Source organism: Bidens hawaiensis, unplaced genomic scaffold (genome assembly GCF_021521415.1).
Source record: "Bidens hawaiensis isolate Kalapana, Puna unplaced genomic scaffold, B.hawaiensis_p1.1 tig00004357_1, whole genome shotgun sequence".
NCBI lineage: Eukaryota > Viridiplantae > Streptophyta > Magnoliopsida > Asterales > Asteraceae > Bidens > Bidens hawaiensis.
The window spans coordinates 630227-644895 of NW_027491262.1; the positions used below are offsets into that span (position 1 = coordinate 630227).

General features: G+C 35.9%; 2 protein-coding genes across 2 annotated transcripts; both read right to left on the reverse strand.

The window, feature by feature from the left end:
• Positions 1 to 1604: 1604 nt before the first annotated feature.
• LOC143626422 (ATP-dependent DNA helicase DDM1-like) lies at positions 1605 to 6418 on the reverse strand. The gene is made up of 15 exons (XM_077096527.1): positions 6334 to 6418; positions 4830 to 5087; positions 4664 to 4753; positions 4197 to 4543; positions 3924 to 4113; positions 3659 to 3834; positions 3522 to 3579; positions 3251 to 3440; positions 3064 to 3159; positions 2887 to 2981; positions 2690 to 2809; positions 2480 to 2599; positions 2291 to 2389; positions 2119 to 2220; positions 1605 to 2054 (listed from the first exon to the last, which is right to left on the reverse strand). Exons 1-15 carry the CDS (start codon positions 6400 to 6402, stop codon positions 1809 to 1811), a joined length of 2256 nt encoding a protein of 751 aa, XP_076952642.1. The 5' UTR covers positions 6403 to 6418; the 3' UTR covers positions 1605 to 1808.
• Positions 6419 to 8786: 2368 nt separating this feature from the next.
• On the reverse strand, positions 8787 to 13637 carry LOC143626423 (U1 small nuclear ribonucleoprotein 70 kDa-like). Its single transcript, XM_077096528.1, has 10 exons — positions 13426 to 13637; positions 12422 to 12536; positions 12245 to 12324; positions 11843 to 11918; positions 11681 to 11745; positions 11527 to 11589; positions 10147 to 10228; positions 9879 to 10041; positions 9665 to 9730; positions 8787 to 9578 (listed from the first exon to the last, which is right to left on the reverse strand). The coding sequence occupies exons 1-10, from the start codon at positions 13522 to 13524 to the stop codon at positions 8960 to 8962; spliced, it is 1428 nt and encodes a 475-aa protein (XP_076952643.1). The 5' UTR covers positions 13525 to 13637; the 3' UTR covers positions 8787 to 8959.
• Positions 13638 to 14669: the final 1032 nt, after the last annotated feature.

Sequence of the window (14669 nt, forward strand, 5' to 3'; positions counted from 1 at the left end):
TCGTACTCAGTATATCCCACCAATAGCAAAGCTATGGTAGGGTCTGAGGAGGGTAAGATGTAGGCAGCCTTACCTCTACCCCATAGGGATAGAGAGGCTGCTTCCGGTGAGACCCCCGGCTCGATAGTAGTTTTGCATCAAGCCTTGGACATAAGGCACATAGCACTCAATCATCGGGACACCGGCTGATCAGTGCATGTATTCTACCATAAAGTACGTAAAATCTAATTTGCACAATTAGATTGGTGATGAACATTTAAACGATAGTTATATTAGTTACATTGAATTGACTTAGTTACGAATGTTTTTTTCTTGAAGATGTAAATAGATTATATATCAAATAATTGTAATGACAACGTATTTTTATTATGTATTTTCTAATAACATATTTTTATTAATCTAATTAATTTTAATCTAATTAATTAAAAATGAAACAAAATAAGTCACGTTTCTCATTATCTTCCAACAAGTTTCATTTTTCAAAAACACTTTATAAAGTCTCATAAGTGTTAAAAGGAATATATTGACTACGACATTCACTTATGCAAATGAGGAGTAAAAGCTTCAACTCTTCTGACCCGAATAAACTCACCGGAGACATTGATTCTTCCCGGAATAAACTCAGATACGAGAAGCTCTCCAGTTCAACGTGCCTCATTGACGGTGATCAACACGTTGACCGCCCGAATGGGAACCGAGCATGGAGGTTTATAACTAAAATATTCTCCTTCAAGATTGGAGGAAGTGACACAAAGCGGCGTTCAGTGGAGGGGACGACTGTAAAGTCATCGTCATGGCGACCGGTCCGAACAGGCGATGGCCGGTTCAAGGTTGGTGATGGTAATTAAAAAAGACTAGCGGCACAACTTGTTACATGTTTGTCTTTTATTGTAAACACTATTTTTCTTTTGTGAAAAATTAAATGTACTTTTCAACTTTTTATTGTCGCACAAGATAAATAGTTTTAATTTATGCTCTTTGTTGTTGAGTTTGGATTATTGGATTATAATTAATTTATCCATTTTTGCATATAAAGTTTAGAAGAAATTAAAATCAAATAAAAACAACATTCAATCCATATAATGATGGTGTAATATCTGAACAACATATAACATGATTGATTTGGTAGCCAAGTTTATATTGACTTGATAGTTTGGTAGAGTGAAACTCAATAGCCAATAAATGTAAATGTATTGGTCCCATTTAAAATGTTATGTTGGTATAGACTATAGAGGCTCTTAATGGCTGTCTTTGAGAAAATGTATTGGTTTCATGTTTAATGTTATGAGCACAAATTGAGTTACAGTGAAGGATTGAATAAGACGTGATTTTTCATTCAATTGATGTAATCAAATATTAGTGCAACAAAAATGAATATACTATAAAATGTATATTAATTTTGATTTTCTATGTAAAGTAACACCAATGTCGCATAAATGTGACCATTACACAATGGCCAGTCATAATTCAAACCACAAAATCATCACATACAATCTCATATTCCCACGAATACACGATACCAACTTCTTGTAGATAGCAGGTTTCACCACGGTTATCAGGCATACACGTTTAAAATTTAAATACAGTACCAGACTTGATGTCACTTCAAATTTCCTTCTTCATGAAAGAAGAGATCATAACATTGTTTCTGCCAATTCCCTCCGTTTAAATTACATGGACCGTAAAATGACTAAAATCCCATCTCGCTACACAAAAAAAAAACAAACACCATTCCAGAGTTTTCCCAAAAAGCGGACCATGCATGGCAAATGAAGTGAAACCAAAAGGGTAAAACAGCTAATAAGCGGTTAGTTGTTGACAGTTGAAAGCATCCCTCCAGTGGCGGTTGGTATCACCACTTCCCAACCAGGCCCTTTAAGTGGAAGCACACTTGTCACATAGTTCGGTTTCCCGTCTGCCTTTGCAGGCCCAGTAGCAACCAGATCACTCCGATCCAGCAGCTTTTCAAGATCCTCGTCACTAATATCCGTCTGTACCATTTTATCCTCGTCATCATCATCGTCTCTCAGAAGAGCCAGCAAATCCTCTTCTTCCTGAAAAACATATATCTAATGAGGACCAAACTTGAAATATGGCATTACTAATCATGTAATATACCTCGACGACATCTGCCTTTGGTCTCTCCTGTTGAAATTGACCTTTTCCAATCACCACATGCTCAAGCCTTAACTTACTGAATGCACGTTTCAGCATCCGACCCTGCAAATGTTACTTATTTACTCAAACGCCTCTGAAACCGTTAACTGAATAACGAAAGAAATAAAAGTACCTCAACAGATAAAGCAGTAGCAAGCCTATAAACATGAACAGGCTTTGTTTGGCCGATTCTGTGACACCTATCCATTGCCTGTAAATCCATTTGAGGATTCTGTACTCCACACATCATTCAAAGGTAAACGAGTCAGTTTGGATCATACAAATTTAACAAGTCAAAAGACATGAAAGGTTTGGTTTTTACCCAGTCACTGTCGTACAATATGCAGGTATCGGCTGCAGTGAGATTGATTCCAAGCCCGCCCGCTCTTGTGCTCAGAAGAAAGATTCTATACTCACCGTCCACATCATTGAAGTCCTGGATCTGTTATTGCACAATTGTAAAAAAGTAAATAACTATGCAACAGTAAGTTGAATTAAACAGTTTAATAAATGAAACATAATAAAAAGTTACCTGTTGTCTTCTATCTTCTAGTCTCACACTGCCATCAATTCTGCATACTTCCATACCTTTTTCACTAAAGTAGTAATGCATTATATCCAGAATCTTAGTCCACTGAGAGAAGATTAAAACCTGTTTACCAAAATCAAGAGTAAAGATTAAGCATCGATACCAAACGTGCATATATAGTGATGTTATATGTTGCGTACTTTGTGCTTGCGAGGAAGCAGTTTTAGCAGCAATCTTTCCAGCAACTGAAATTTTCCACACTGTGCAACTATCTGTTCTACAGGCGGATAGAAACCTGTCACCAAAAATAATAAATATAATAATTTAGTTTCTGAAAAAGTTAATAAAACATATTTATTGGTAGAAATGAAACATACATGAACCCTCAAAAGCTGCTTCTAGAAGATCAGGATGGTTGCAGTTTTTTCTAAGCTGAATCATCATATTAAAAAGCTGGCCTTTCACGCCACGGCCTGTAAAGTTTCACAATACAAATGTTAAACACTACATAGGAAAAAAAATGGTACTATTAAACTTGTAAAGATAATAATGTATATAAAATACCAGTGTCAACTTTCTCTCGCAGATATGTTTCCAGTGTCTTGTTGACCAGATGATCCTGAAAGTTCTTTTGATGCTCAGTAAGATTAGCATATAATATAATCTCCTTCTTGCGAGGAAGTGAAAGCTCAACATCCTCTTTCATTCTTCTGAGCAAAAACGGACGCAATATTGCATGCAATTTTGCGACCACCTGCAATTAATTACATATCCTGTTTGTAAATTTGAACATAAAAGAGCATTAAAGATATATTATTGTGTACAAAGTGCATACTCTTGCTTTTCTCCCTTCTTCAGCTTCCTCGGTGTTGGACTTTCCAGAAAAGTCAAACCTAAATTTACAAAATGATAGTATCAAACTGAACATTACAATCTGAGTTTGAAGTTGAGGAAAACTGAAAACGTAATTACCATGACTCAAACTCCTCATGGGATGAAAAGATATCAGGCAAGATGAAGTTGAGTAATGACCAGAGTTCTGCTAAATTGTTTTGCAGAGGTGTGCCGGTTAACAAAAGCTTGTTTTCAACCTTTAGCCATTTCAACTCTCTCAATAGCTTGCATTTAGAGTTTTTCAATCTGTGACCCTGCAAGTCATGAAAAAACAAATGTTTGTTCAGATACATACACACAAGAGTCATAAAAAAAGATTAATAAAAAATGTAATTATAAGCACCTCATCAACCACAAGATATTTCCAGTTGTAATGCCTCAAGTGTTTCCTAGCATCATTCATGGCTACTTCATATGAGGTAATCACAATGGGAAAATCCGGTCCTATTTTCTTTGGCATTTGCTTTCTCCTTATTTCATCTCGAGCGTGTCTATCACCATGATAGATAACTGCTTTCACAGTAGGCACAAACCTTCACAAACACAAAAAAGACTTTAAAAGTTATTTTATTAAAGCAAGCAAACATAATATCAGCTGAGCACTACTAAATGTTACCTGGTTATCTCATTCAACCAGTTTGACAGAGTAGACAAAGGAGCAATAACCAAGTAAGGCCCATCTAAGCCCTTTCCTTTCAAGTGCACAAGAAAACCAATAGTTTGGATTGTTTTGCCAAGGCCCATTTGATCAGCAAGAATACCATTAAGCCCATTTTGCCAAAGGGAAATTAACCATTTCACACCTTTGATCTGATACGGTTTCAACTTTCCACCGGTTAGTAAGGGAACAAGCTCACTCTGCTCTTTTTCAGCTCTCTCTTCCTTACTAAGATTAACATCTTTAGCAGGAGTGCTTTCTTCAGATCGGTTGAGCATGGCCGCTACAGCTGTCTTAGCCCGTCTCTATATAAAGATTCACAAAATGAAATGGCATTCCATGGTATGATTAGAAAGATAGTAAAAGTAATAACTTAAACTACACGAAGAAGTAAACTCATATATGTAAACAAGATAAGCCTTTACCGTATTGTACGGTGTGGCAGCTTTTCTTTTTTTACCACGGCCTTTCTTCTTCTCCTCTTTTGCTTCTTCAACATCTTCAGCAAGCCCGTTCTGCAACTCAAAAACTGTCACTAACTTGAAAAGTATGAACGTAAGATAAAACTAAAATAGATACGTGAAAAAATACCTTAGTGATGTCATCCATTTTCTCCAATAAGAACTCAGAGTAAAGCTGAGTTTGTGTAAGAAGTTCATCCAGTTTAGTAAATTGTGTGTCGTTCAATGTAGGTGCTTCTTTTTCCACATTTTCTTCTTCTAGCCTTTGTTGTTCAAGCTTCTTTTCCTCATCAGCCATTGCATCTGATATAAGCAAAGAGTCCCCATTTTTAGCCTCGAGAAACGTTTCCTCATCCCCCACCACACCAACTTTCTCCTTGCAGATATCCTTCAAAATAAACCAAAAATAACATTTAAGAAAAAAGCTAAAGAATCACAACCTTTAAAGCATAACATCTAAACACAAACGTCCATCAATATCTCATAGCAGAGCAATTCAAATCACACGACACATGCTCATATTTCAGCAGTATTGGCCACAACAAAAAGACACTAAAAACATCATTAAACCCTAAAATCCTGGAATATATTCAAATTTAAACTGGCTTCAGTCAATTCATAGCTACCAAACAGCACAAAACTCATCTCAAAACAACCTACTTTTTTACATAAAAGATGATCAAGAAACTAGTAAAAGTAGTATAAGCAATAAACACATACCAAAAACTTCAATCTAAGCATGTATGAAGAAGATGCTGAAAAACAGATTAAACCCTAAAAACTAAGAATGTATTCAAATTTACAAGTTTCAGCCATTTCATAGCCAAGAAACAACACAATCACTCATCTCACAACATTCTACTCCTTTTTCACATAAAATAGATTCTAAAAACTAGTAAATTAGCATAAACAAGCGCACACATGCCGCCAAAAGGAACATATTAAGCGTATACAGAGCAAGTTACAGTACGCAAACAAAGACAATGCCACTAAAAACAAATCTAATGATTTCATAGCTACCAGACAACACAATCACCCTTCTAAAACCATTCTTCTCCTTTTACACACACTCCATATAGCATATTTAAGCATATACAGAGCATAACAAATCACACTACACATCCTCATATTTCAACAGCATTTGTCACAACAGAAAAAAAAAACACTAAAACACATCATTAAACCTTAAACCCTAAAAACCAAAAATAAATTCAAATTTACAATAGCTTCAACCATTTCATAGCTACCAGACAACACAAACAATCACTCTTCTCAAATCATCCTACACCTTTCAAACATCTAAAAACTATCAAAAGCTGCATAAACAATGAACCACAAGCACACGCACCATCAAGCATATACAGAGTAAGTTACAGTAAATAATAATAATAATAATAATACACATCTAAAAACTATCAAAAGCAGTATAAACAGTAAACAAACACGAACGCACCATAAAGCATATACAGAGTAAGTTGCAACAGATAATAATAATAATAATAATAATACACATCTAAAAACTATCAAAAGCAGTAAAAACAATAAACAAGCACACACGCACCACAAGCATATACAGAGTAAGTTACAGTAAATAATAGAAATAATAATAATAATAATAATAATGACAGACAGACCTCGTCTTCAAGCACGGAGGTGGGAGAATCTGCAAGCGGTTCCTCCGTGGCTTCATTTTTGGGCACCATTTCTCACTCGAAACCCTAGAAATCAAAATAACCGAAATAAACACAATAAGACACTAAATACATGAACTAAATCATAAGGTAAAACTAAATACACTGCGTACACACAGTCTTAAAACGAAAAAGTACGAAATCGGAAGTTAAAATTCAAAAAACTGATGAATACACACAGATCGAGAGTACGTGTGAATGATAGTTACTAATTGGAATATTATTAGATGAAATTAGTGAGTGTAACTTACTGGAAACGTGGTTGGTGGGAGAAATGAATGGAGAGTGGGAGGATGGAGAAGAAGAAGAATGAAATGGGGATTATTATTATTATTATTATTATTATTATTATTAATTTAATAGGCTTTGTCTGATCGAGGAGTGGGCGGGAAAGTTTAAATTTCTTTTGTGCCCTGGAATGAGGAAACATTTACGAGTGGTGCCATCACACACGTCCAACACTTATTTTATTTTCGAATTTTGTCACCATTATCGAGAGATAGTGTACGGGTTAACTTGTTCTTTTAAAAAATAATCCAACAATGAGAAACAGATATATTTTCATTTAGTTGGCTTCCACATTTTGTGATATGGTAGTAAGAAACATTTTGTGTTAGGAGTTTAATTGGTAAAAGCCGCTGTTCGAGCCTTGTAAAAACAAAAAAATATAAAATAAAAATTAGCTGAAAAAAAAAAAAGTTTAACTAACCTAACAAGTGTTGTGGTTAGGTTGGTTAACTAGTTCATTAATCATTTTCAAAACAAATTATTTTTTAAAACGGTCATATAACATGGGGAAGGGTACCTCTGACGGTTACAATTTGAGAATACTTTGGTGATGAAGGGGGTGGTCCCTGGGACTCTGGCACCCCTTATAGCGACATCGCAGGTGGGTGCGCCACAAGGGTATTAGAGAAATATATCCATTTACTATTGGAATGTTCTTTTGAGACTTCTAACATATATATGAATAGTTAGAAAACGAGTAGCAGAGGGTTACAGTCATTTATATATAATAGTTAAAACAAAAAATATATATAAATCATTGTCGCAGTTGATTGCATTGAATTAATTTTTATATTTTATAAAATGTCAATATGTGAACTGACTTGTGCCTGAGGGGGTTGCGACATTAGACCCACGCTTACAAAACATCGTGTCACAACGTCGTGAGCCGGGATGGGTTGCGTCACGGTTATAGAGGGAAAGTTTGCATAGATCAAGAGAAACATCTCTATTGAATAAAAAATAAAAATTCGAATCAATGCATGCACTTGACCATTACATACACTAGACCATCTCTAACGCGCATTCTTGCCTCCATTAATGGCTGACGTGGAGGTTGCATGCCAGGCATACGGCGTTGAGGTAGAGTAATACTCAGGCCTAAGTGCCATACTTAGCATATGATGGGCTAAAATTGTAAGGTCTGAAAACCTTATTGCATATTACATTTTGGTTTCTGTTTAATAACTTCGCAATAATATGGAAAGAAAATAATAGAACACACATTAAGATCGCACACCCTTTAAGCATCCAAAAAATAGAAAACATCAATGCATGCACTTGACCATTACATACACTAGACCATCTCTAACGCGCATTCTTGCCTCCATTAATGGCTGACGTGGAGGTTGCATGCCAGGCATACGGCGTTGAGGTAGAGTAATACTCAGGCCTAAGTGCCATACTTAGCATATGATGGGCTAAAATTGTAAGGTCTGAAAACCTTATTGCATATTACATTTTGGTTTCTGTTTAATAACTTCGCAATAATATGGAAAGAAAATAATAGAACACACATTAAGATCGCACACCCTTTAAGCATCCAAAAAATAGAAAACATCAATGCATGCACTTGACCATTACATACACTAGACCATCTCTAACGCGCATTCTTGCCTCCATTAATGGCTGACGTGGAGGTTGCATGCCAGGCATACTGCGTTGAGGTAGAGTAATACTCAGGCCTAAGTGCCATACTTACCATATGATGGGCTAAAATTGTAAGGTCTGAAAACCTTATTGCATATTGCATTTTGGTTTCTGTTTAATAACTTCACAATGGAAAAAAAATAATAGAACACACATTAAGATCGCACACCCTTTAAGCATCCAAAAAATAGAAAACATCAATGCATGCACTTGACCATTACATACACTAGACCATCTCTAACGCGCATTCTTGCCTCCATTAATGGCTGACGTGGAGGTTGCATGCCAGGCATACGGCGTTGAGGTAGAGTAATACTCAGGCCTAAGTGCCATACTTACCATATGATGGGCTAAAATTGTAAGGTCTGAAAACCTTATTGTATATTACATTTTGGTTTCTGTTTAATAACTTCGCAATAATATGGAAAGAAAATAATAGAACACACATTAAGATCGCACACCCTTTAAGCATCCAAAAAATAGATAACATAAACAACTAGGCAGTAGCAATCTCTAAAGAAATATCAAACATGTTCAACACATATAAAATTTAACACGGAACATAAAGAACAATCCACCCAAAACAAAAAACAAGACCAGACCCAACCAACCACATATTATAACTTGAACCACTTCAGTACTCGTACTCACGCGAAAGCGACCTGTCCGATTGCCTATACGAACGCCCACCATCCTTGTCATGTGGATCAATACTTCCTGGTTCATAGTTTTCTTCCTCCATCTCATAATAACGATCATGATCACGATCATGATGATCATACCGTTCCTGATCATAGTAACCATCATACCCTCCAAGATCTCGTTCATCGTCAACCCGCTTATCATCCCCATGGGCGGGTTGATCATACATCTCCTCCGGGTCAACACGGTCATAGCTCTTTTGCCTATCCCCATGCCTGTCTCTATCGTGTCGGTCAACCCGATCGTACTCATAGTCATAGTCCTTATCACGTGACCGCCCGCGGTCACGATCCATATAGTCATCACCCTCCCGATCCTTGTCACGGTAGCGATCACGATCACGACCGCTGCGATCACGGCCACTACGGTCGCGATCCCGGTGTCTATCACGGTCGCGACCACTACGATCTCTGTCACGGTCAGACTTCCGGTCACGGTCCCGATGGTGCCTGTCTTCCCGATGTTCTCTATCTCTCGGTTTATCATGAGACCGTTCCCGAGACTTTTCACGTTCTCTCTCCTTAACTCTTTCATGAGACTTCTCACGCTCCCTAAGTTATTGCAATAATAATAAACACATAACGAATCGTCCATATATAAAGATATATAATATCAAATAATTTTTATATAGTGTTACCTGTCTCGTTCTTCATGTGCTCTTGGCTCTGCAGATCGAGTGGTTCCCCCGGATTGCTGTTGTTCTCTGACCATCATACAAAACCATGTTGACATATTAATAAGAGAATAAAATCTTATTTTACCACTTTATATTCATATGATCTTGTGATTTATAAGTTTATCAACCATTAATGCATGCAAAATTCAGTATTTTACAGAATAAAACAATTTACCTTCCAGAGTGCCTTTGGTTGACTTCTTCACCTCCAATCCTAGTTGTACCGAGTCCACCACCGAGCCTACGAGGTCGCCAGTTAGGAACAGTTCTACCACGTTCAACATCAACAAGCACCCGTTTATTATCAATCTTTTTTCCATCCGCTTGTTTATATGCAGCTATTCATATAAATCAGCCATCAGATATACAAATAATGCAATATGGCATAGAAAGTATATGTGGCAATTTCAACTCATTTACATATAAGATCTAAAAAAACCAACCTTTCATATCGCGTGTATGCATATATTCAATGAAAGCATATCCTCTTGGTTTGTTTGTTTCTTTATCAGCAACCATGCGAACCTGAGACTCTTACACTTTAGAAAAAAGAGCAAACGCATACCAACCCATATCTTTCTAACAGAGTATTATGTTATTAACTAATTTTAATCCAATCCAAGTGTGGAGTCAAGAAAAGTTAGCAGTCATAAATTCAATAATCCTAATGCACGGCGGACAAGCACTAAGCCTTAATAGCCGTGCTCACCTTTCAATCAAATGCTTCGCAGGCAAGATGCATCATCACCATCACTTGCTAGAGGTGCACAACAATTTTGGACCATACTACCCTTCCCTTACCAGGAACTATTATTTATATAAAATGTTACTATAAATGATAGCTATATAAAATATCATAACATCTTCTCAACATTTGAAATGTTTTCGATAGGATATGCAGATTGCAGATGCTAAACTTAGAAAAGTTAAATTTCAGTAGCAAAATATGCAAATACTGAACTTAGAAAAGAAGAGAAGAGATGCACTCCCAATATGTTTTACCAAAAAGTTGTCAGTCTTCATTTGTTGCAAGACTTAATGGCCAAATGGTATACGTTTGTCATTCATCTGCTCAAATAGGATATGGTACAAACTAAGGAGCATAAAGTACCTTTTACCTTGAAACTTACTATAGCTGAATGATGGTTATACGCTTTACTAAGATACCCAGAATCTTGAATTCTTGAAATTGTGATTTAACCAGAAATAATAAATAGAGGAGAGAAACTAATAGGGTGGGTGGAGGATTGGCGATAATACCTGAGGAACTGATTTCAGTGAACCTCCAACGAGCAAGAAAAGGTATATAACATTCACAAACTTACAATTTTGTTTGTACTAAGTACTAACCACTTAGACGTAATCACATTGATAATGGAAAGTTACGCTTACAATACCTTAAGGTCAACATTTCAGAAATCACATGATAATGGAGGCGACAGTTGGCAGACCAAATTTCTTATCATTTGTTATTAGTACTTTGGTGTAAATGCTGAAACCGTACTTTATGATCCACGTTTTAAGTTTCCATAAACCGCTGATTAAAGAGTTCGATGTTTTTATATATTCCATTTATCAAGATAACCCACTTACTAAAATATGAATAAATTTGTCAAAACAGTTTGCTGGAAAATTTGTTCACAAGAAACATAGCTGGTCAGCAAAAAGAAGTTAATTTTCTCTGAAACTCAAATTTTCAGAAAGGTTACTGTCAAACAACAAGAAAAAGATGTCGCCGACATTATATACCACAAAAAATCAAACCTCTTACCGAAAAAGGCAATAACCTTGAGCCCCTTTAAAGGGTACTCTACAAAACCTACCCGTTTGATGGGGCCATATGCCTCAAACTCCCTTTTTAGTCTGCTCTCAGTTGTCTCATAGTTCTGAAAGTAAAAGATTATCAAGTTAATTAATTAAATAAATGAAATAAAGTAAATCCAAAAGGCCATCAATGCAAATGGCTGTATTACTCACAAGTTTGGCAACAAACAATGTCTTGTAAGGATCACCAGATATATTTGGGTCACTGTTGGGATCATCTGCAAAATAAAAAGATACAATATTTAAGTCACATATTAACTACTAGAATATCAACTTAGAAGTAACACACACACACACACAAAGATGCCTTCTTACATTTCTCAAGTTCCTCAGCAGCCTTTTTTGCACCTTCTTCGAGCCGTACCTGGTGAATCCTAGCCTTCTTTTGACCCTGACACACAAAAAAATATAAAGCTGTAAATAAATAGTTTTACCTTACAACATCGTCCATACTTTGTTAAAAATACTCATATAAACATAAAACGATAGAGATTCATTAAACAAAAAATCTCATATTTTTAAGCTTTTTGAAGCTTAAACAGGCTCATTTAAAACCTTCCCAAGACAAATAAAACATAAACAAACTAAAAATCCCATGAAGTTGTAATTTTCACCATATTGTGATGTGAACAACAATATCATAGTTTCATTCACAAAAGTATATCAATCAAAAGATAATTGCATATGATGAATAGCTTGCTAAATGCAACAACTTACAGGAGTTTCGCCCTTTTGAATAGGTGGAGCGTATTCAGGATCAGTGGGCTCAACAAAGTTGCTAACAAACTGCGCCATGCCTTTCAAATAAAAATACAAAAAACAATTAAATCTTCAAAACAAAACCACATCAATGACGCGTAACAAAATTAGAATTATGGAGCATATATGAAATACCTGTGTATGGTGGGCATTTTCTCTTCTCTGGTGGTGGCTTATACTCCAGAGGAGGCCGTGGCTCAAAAAGCTTCAACAGATTGTTAGTTAAACCTGTTGGATGACTCTGCCCAATCTGCAAAACACAAGTATTAAGAAAAAACAAAATGAACAATGCACACAGAAAAACTAACATAGCATAAATTTAAATCTGGAAAGCATCCCCAGTCATGCAACCAAAATGTAATTGGAGACAAAACCTAATATTTATCAATTCAATTTCACATCATCTCCACTCAATAACCTAAAATAAACTATATAAATATAGTTCTCAAGTACAATCAGTAGCTAAAACAAAGAACACTGACCTAAACCACTACATATTTTCAATCTAAAAGTTAAAAAGCATCTTCAGTCATGCAATCAACTAGAGATTGGTGACAAAACCTAATGTTTATCAATCCAATTTCACATCAACTCCACTCAATAACCTAGAACATAGTCTCCGCATCTACTTCTCAATCAGAACCCTAGGTAAAATCAATATCTAAAACTAACAACACTAATACAAACCACTACCTGTTTTCAAATCCACAGCATAAAACACATGTTCACACCTATATTTCAATTTTAACCATCCTAAACCAAAACCAAACCAAAATCACAAAAATAATAATAAATAATAATGAAAACCTAAAGCAACTGAACAGTTCTACAAGCAAACTTCAATTAAAACATAATAATCAAAACTAGTGAGTTAAGCATAGAAGTATATAGTCATGCAATTAACAAAAGGTTGAAAACAAAAACTAATGCTTATCAATTCAATTTCACATCATCTCCACTCAATAACCTAAAATAAACTACTTGCATCTAGTTCTCAATCAGGAACCCTAGGTACAAACAAATACATGTTCAACACCTAACCACCTATACTTCAATATCAATCACACTAAACCAAAACCTAGGGCAAACTTCAATTAAATCATATAAAACACAATTAAAACTTAAGCATCGATTCATACCAGCTTCATCTGCATAAGATTCGCTCGATTCTGCTGCTTAGTGCGAGCCTGAACGGCGGCGTTGTTGCCGCGCATGAACGCGTCGTTGTAATCCCCCATGGTTACGGAATCGGATCAGAAACTGTTAAGATTTCAACGTGACGTAAGCAAATCGGACATCTACGCCGGTGAATTGAATCAATTTGATGGCAGATGGTGGTGGTGGCGGCGGCGGAGATCGGTTTTGTTACCTAACGGTGGAACGAACGAGGGTTTTGATGATAATGAGAGACGATAGATGTATAATATTAGGTGGGGTCGGGTCGAATTGTTTGGTAAATGGGTAGTCAAGAGACACTGATGTGGGCCTTTTAGTTAAGGACAAAACCGGTCATTTTTTTCAAACCGAACGAGTTTGGTCAAAACTGGTTTAACTTAAATCGGAAAGGTCAGACTAGTCCAAATCGATTCGGTTCGGTTTAGAACCGTTTTTTTTTCAAACCGGATTGATAGTTCAGAAGGGGGACCGGTGATAGAACCGGGGGATTGGGTCGGGTTGGAACCCAGTATTTTTGTCAAACCGGTCTGGGTGGGTTTGCAATGAACCGTTTTTTTTTTGTATTTCTCTAGCCCGGACAGAATGAATAAGAACGGGGCGTGTTTGTAACTCTGTATTCGTTTGTTTAAGTTCGGTTGTACAAATGATCGAACACGGACAGAAATGAGGGTCCATGTTTGTATGTTAATGGTGTAAACAAATGTTTCATGATTGTAAACTAAATAGCTGATAAAGCATAAGTGAGCAAAGATGAATGAGCATAGCCGAGCGAATAACAATTATATATGCAACTTTCTTAGGCTTTATTAGTTGTACCACTTGCTTAGAGACATGTACACAACCATTTAGCATATATTTGTTTCAACTTTTCCTTCAAAGTAAATGCGAACATTAATTTGTTGGGGTTAAAAGGTCAATAAACCTAGACCAAGTTGTGATGGACCTAAGATGTTTTAATGAATACATAAATGAGCGAACACAAAGAAACGTAAATGAACAAACGTTTACAAACATAAACGAACGAATGAGAAAGATAATCAAGTTCATTCGCTTAACTAAATGAATAAATTAATTGAATTCATTTATTCATGTTCGTTCATTTATAAACGAACATTCAATTCATTTACATGCTTATAAGTTAGTGAATTATATTTTGTTATAAATTGAATGTTTTAAACATAGTTATAAAATTGGATTATATTAAATT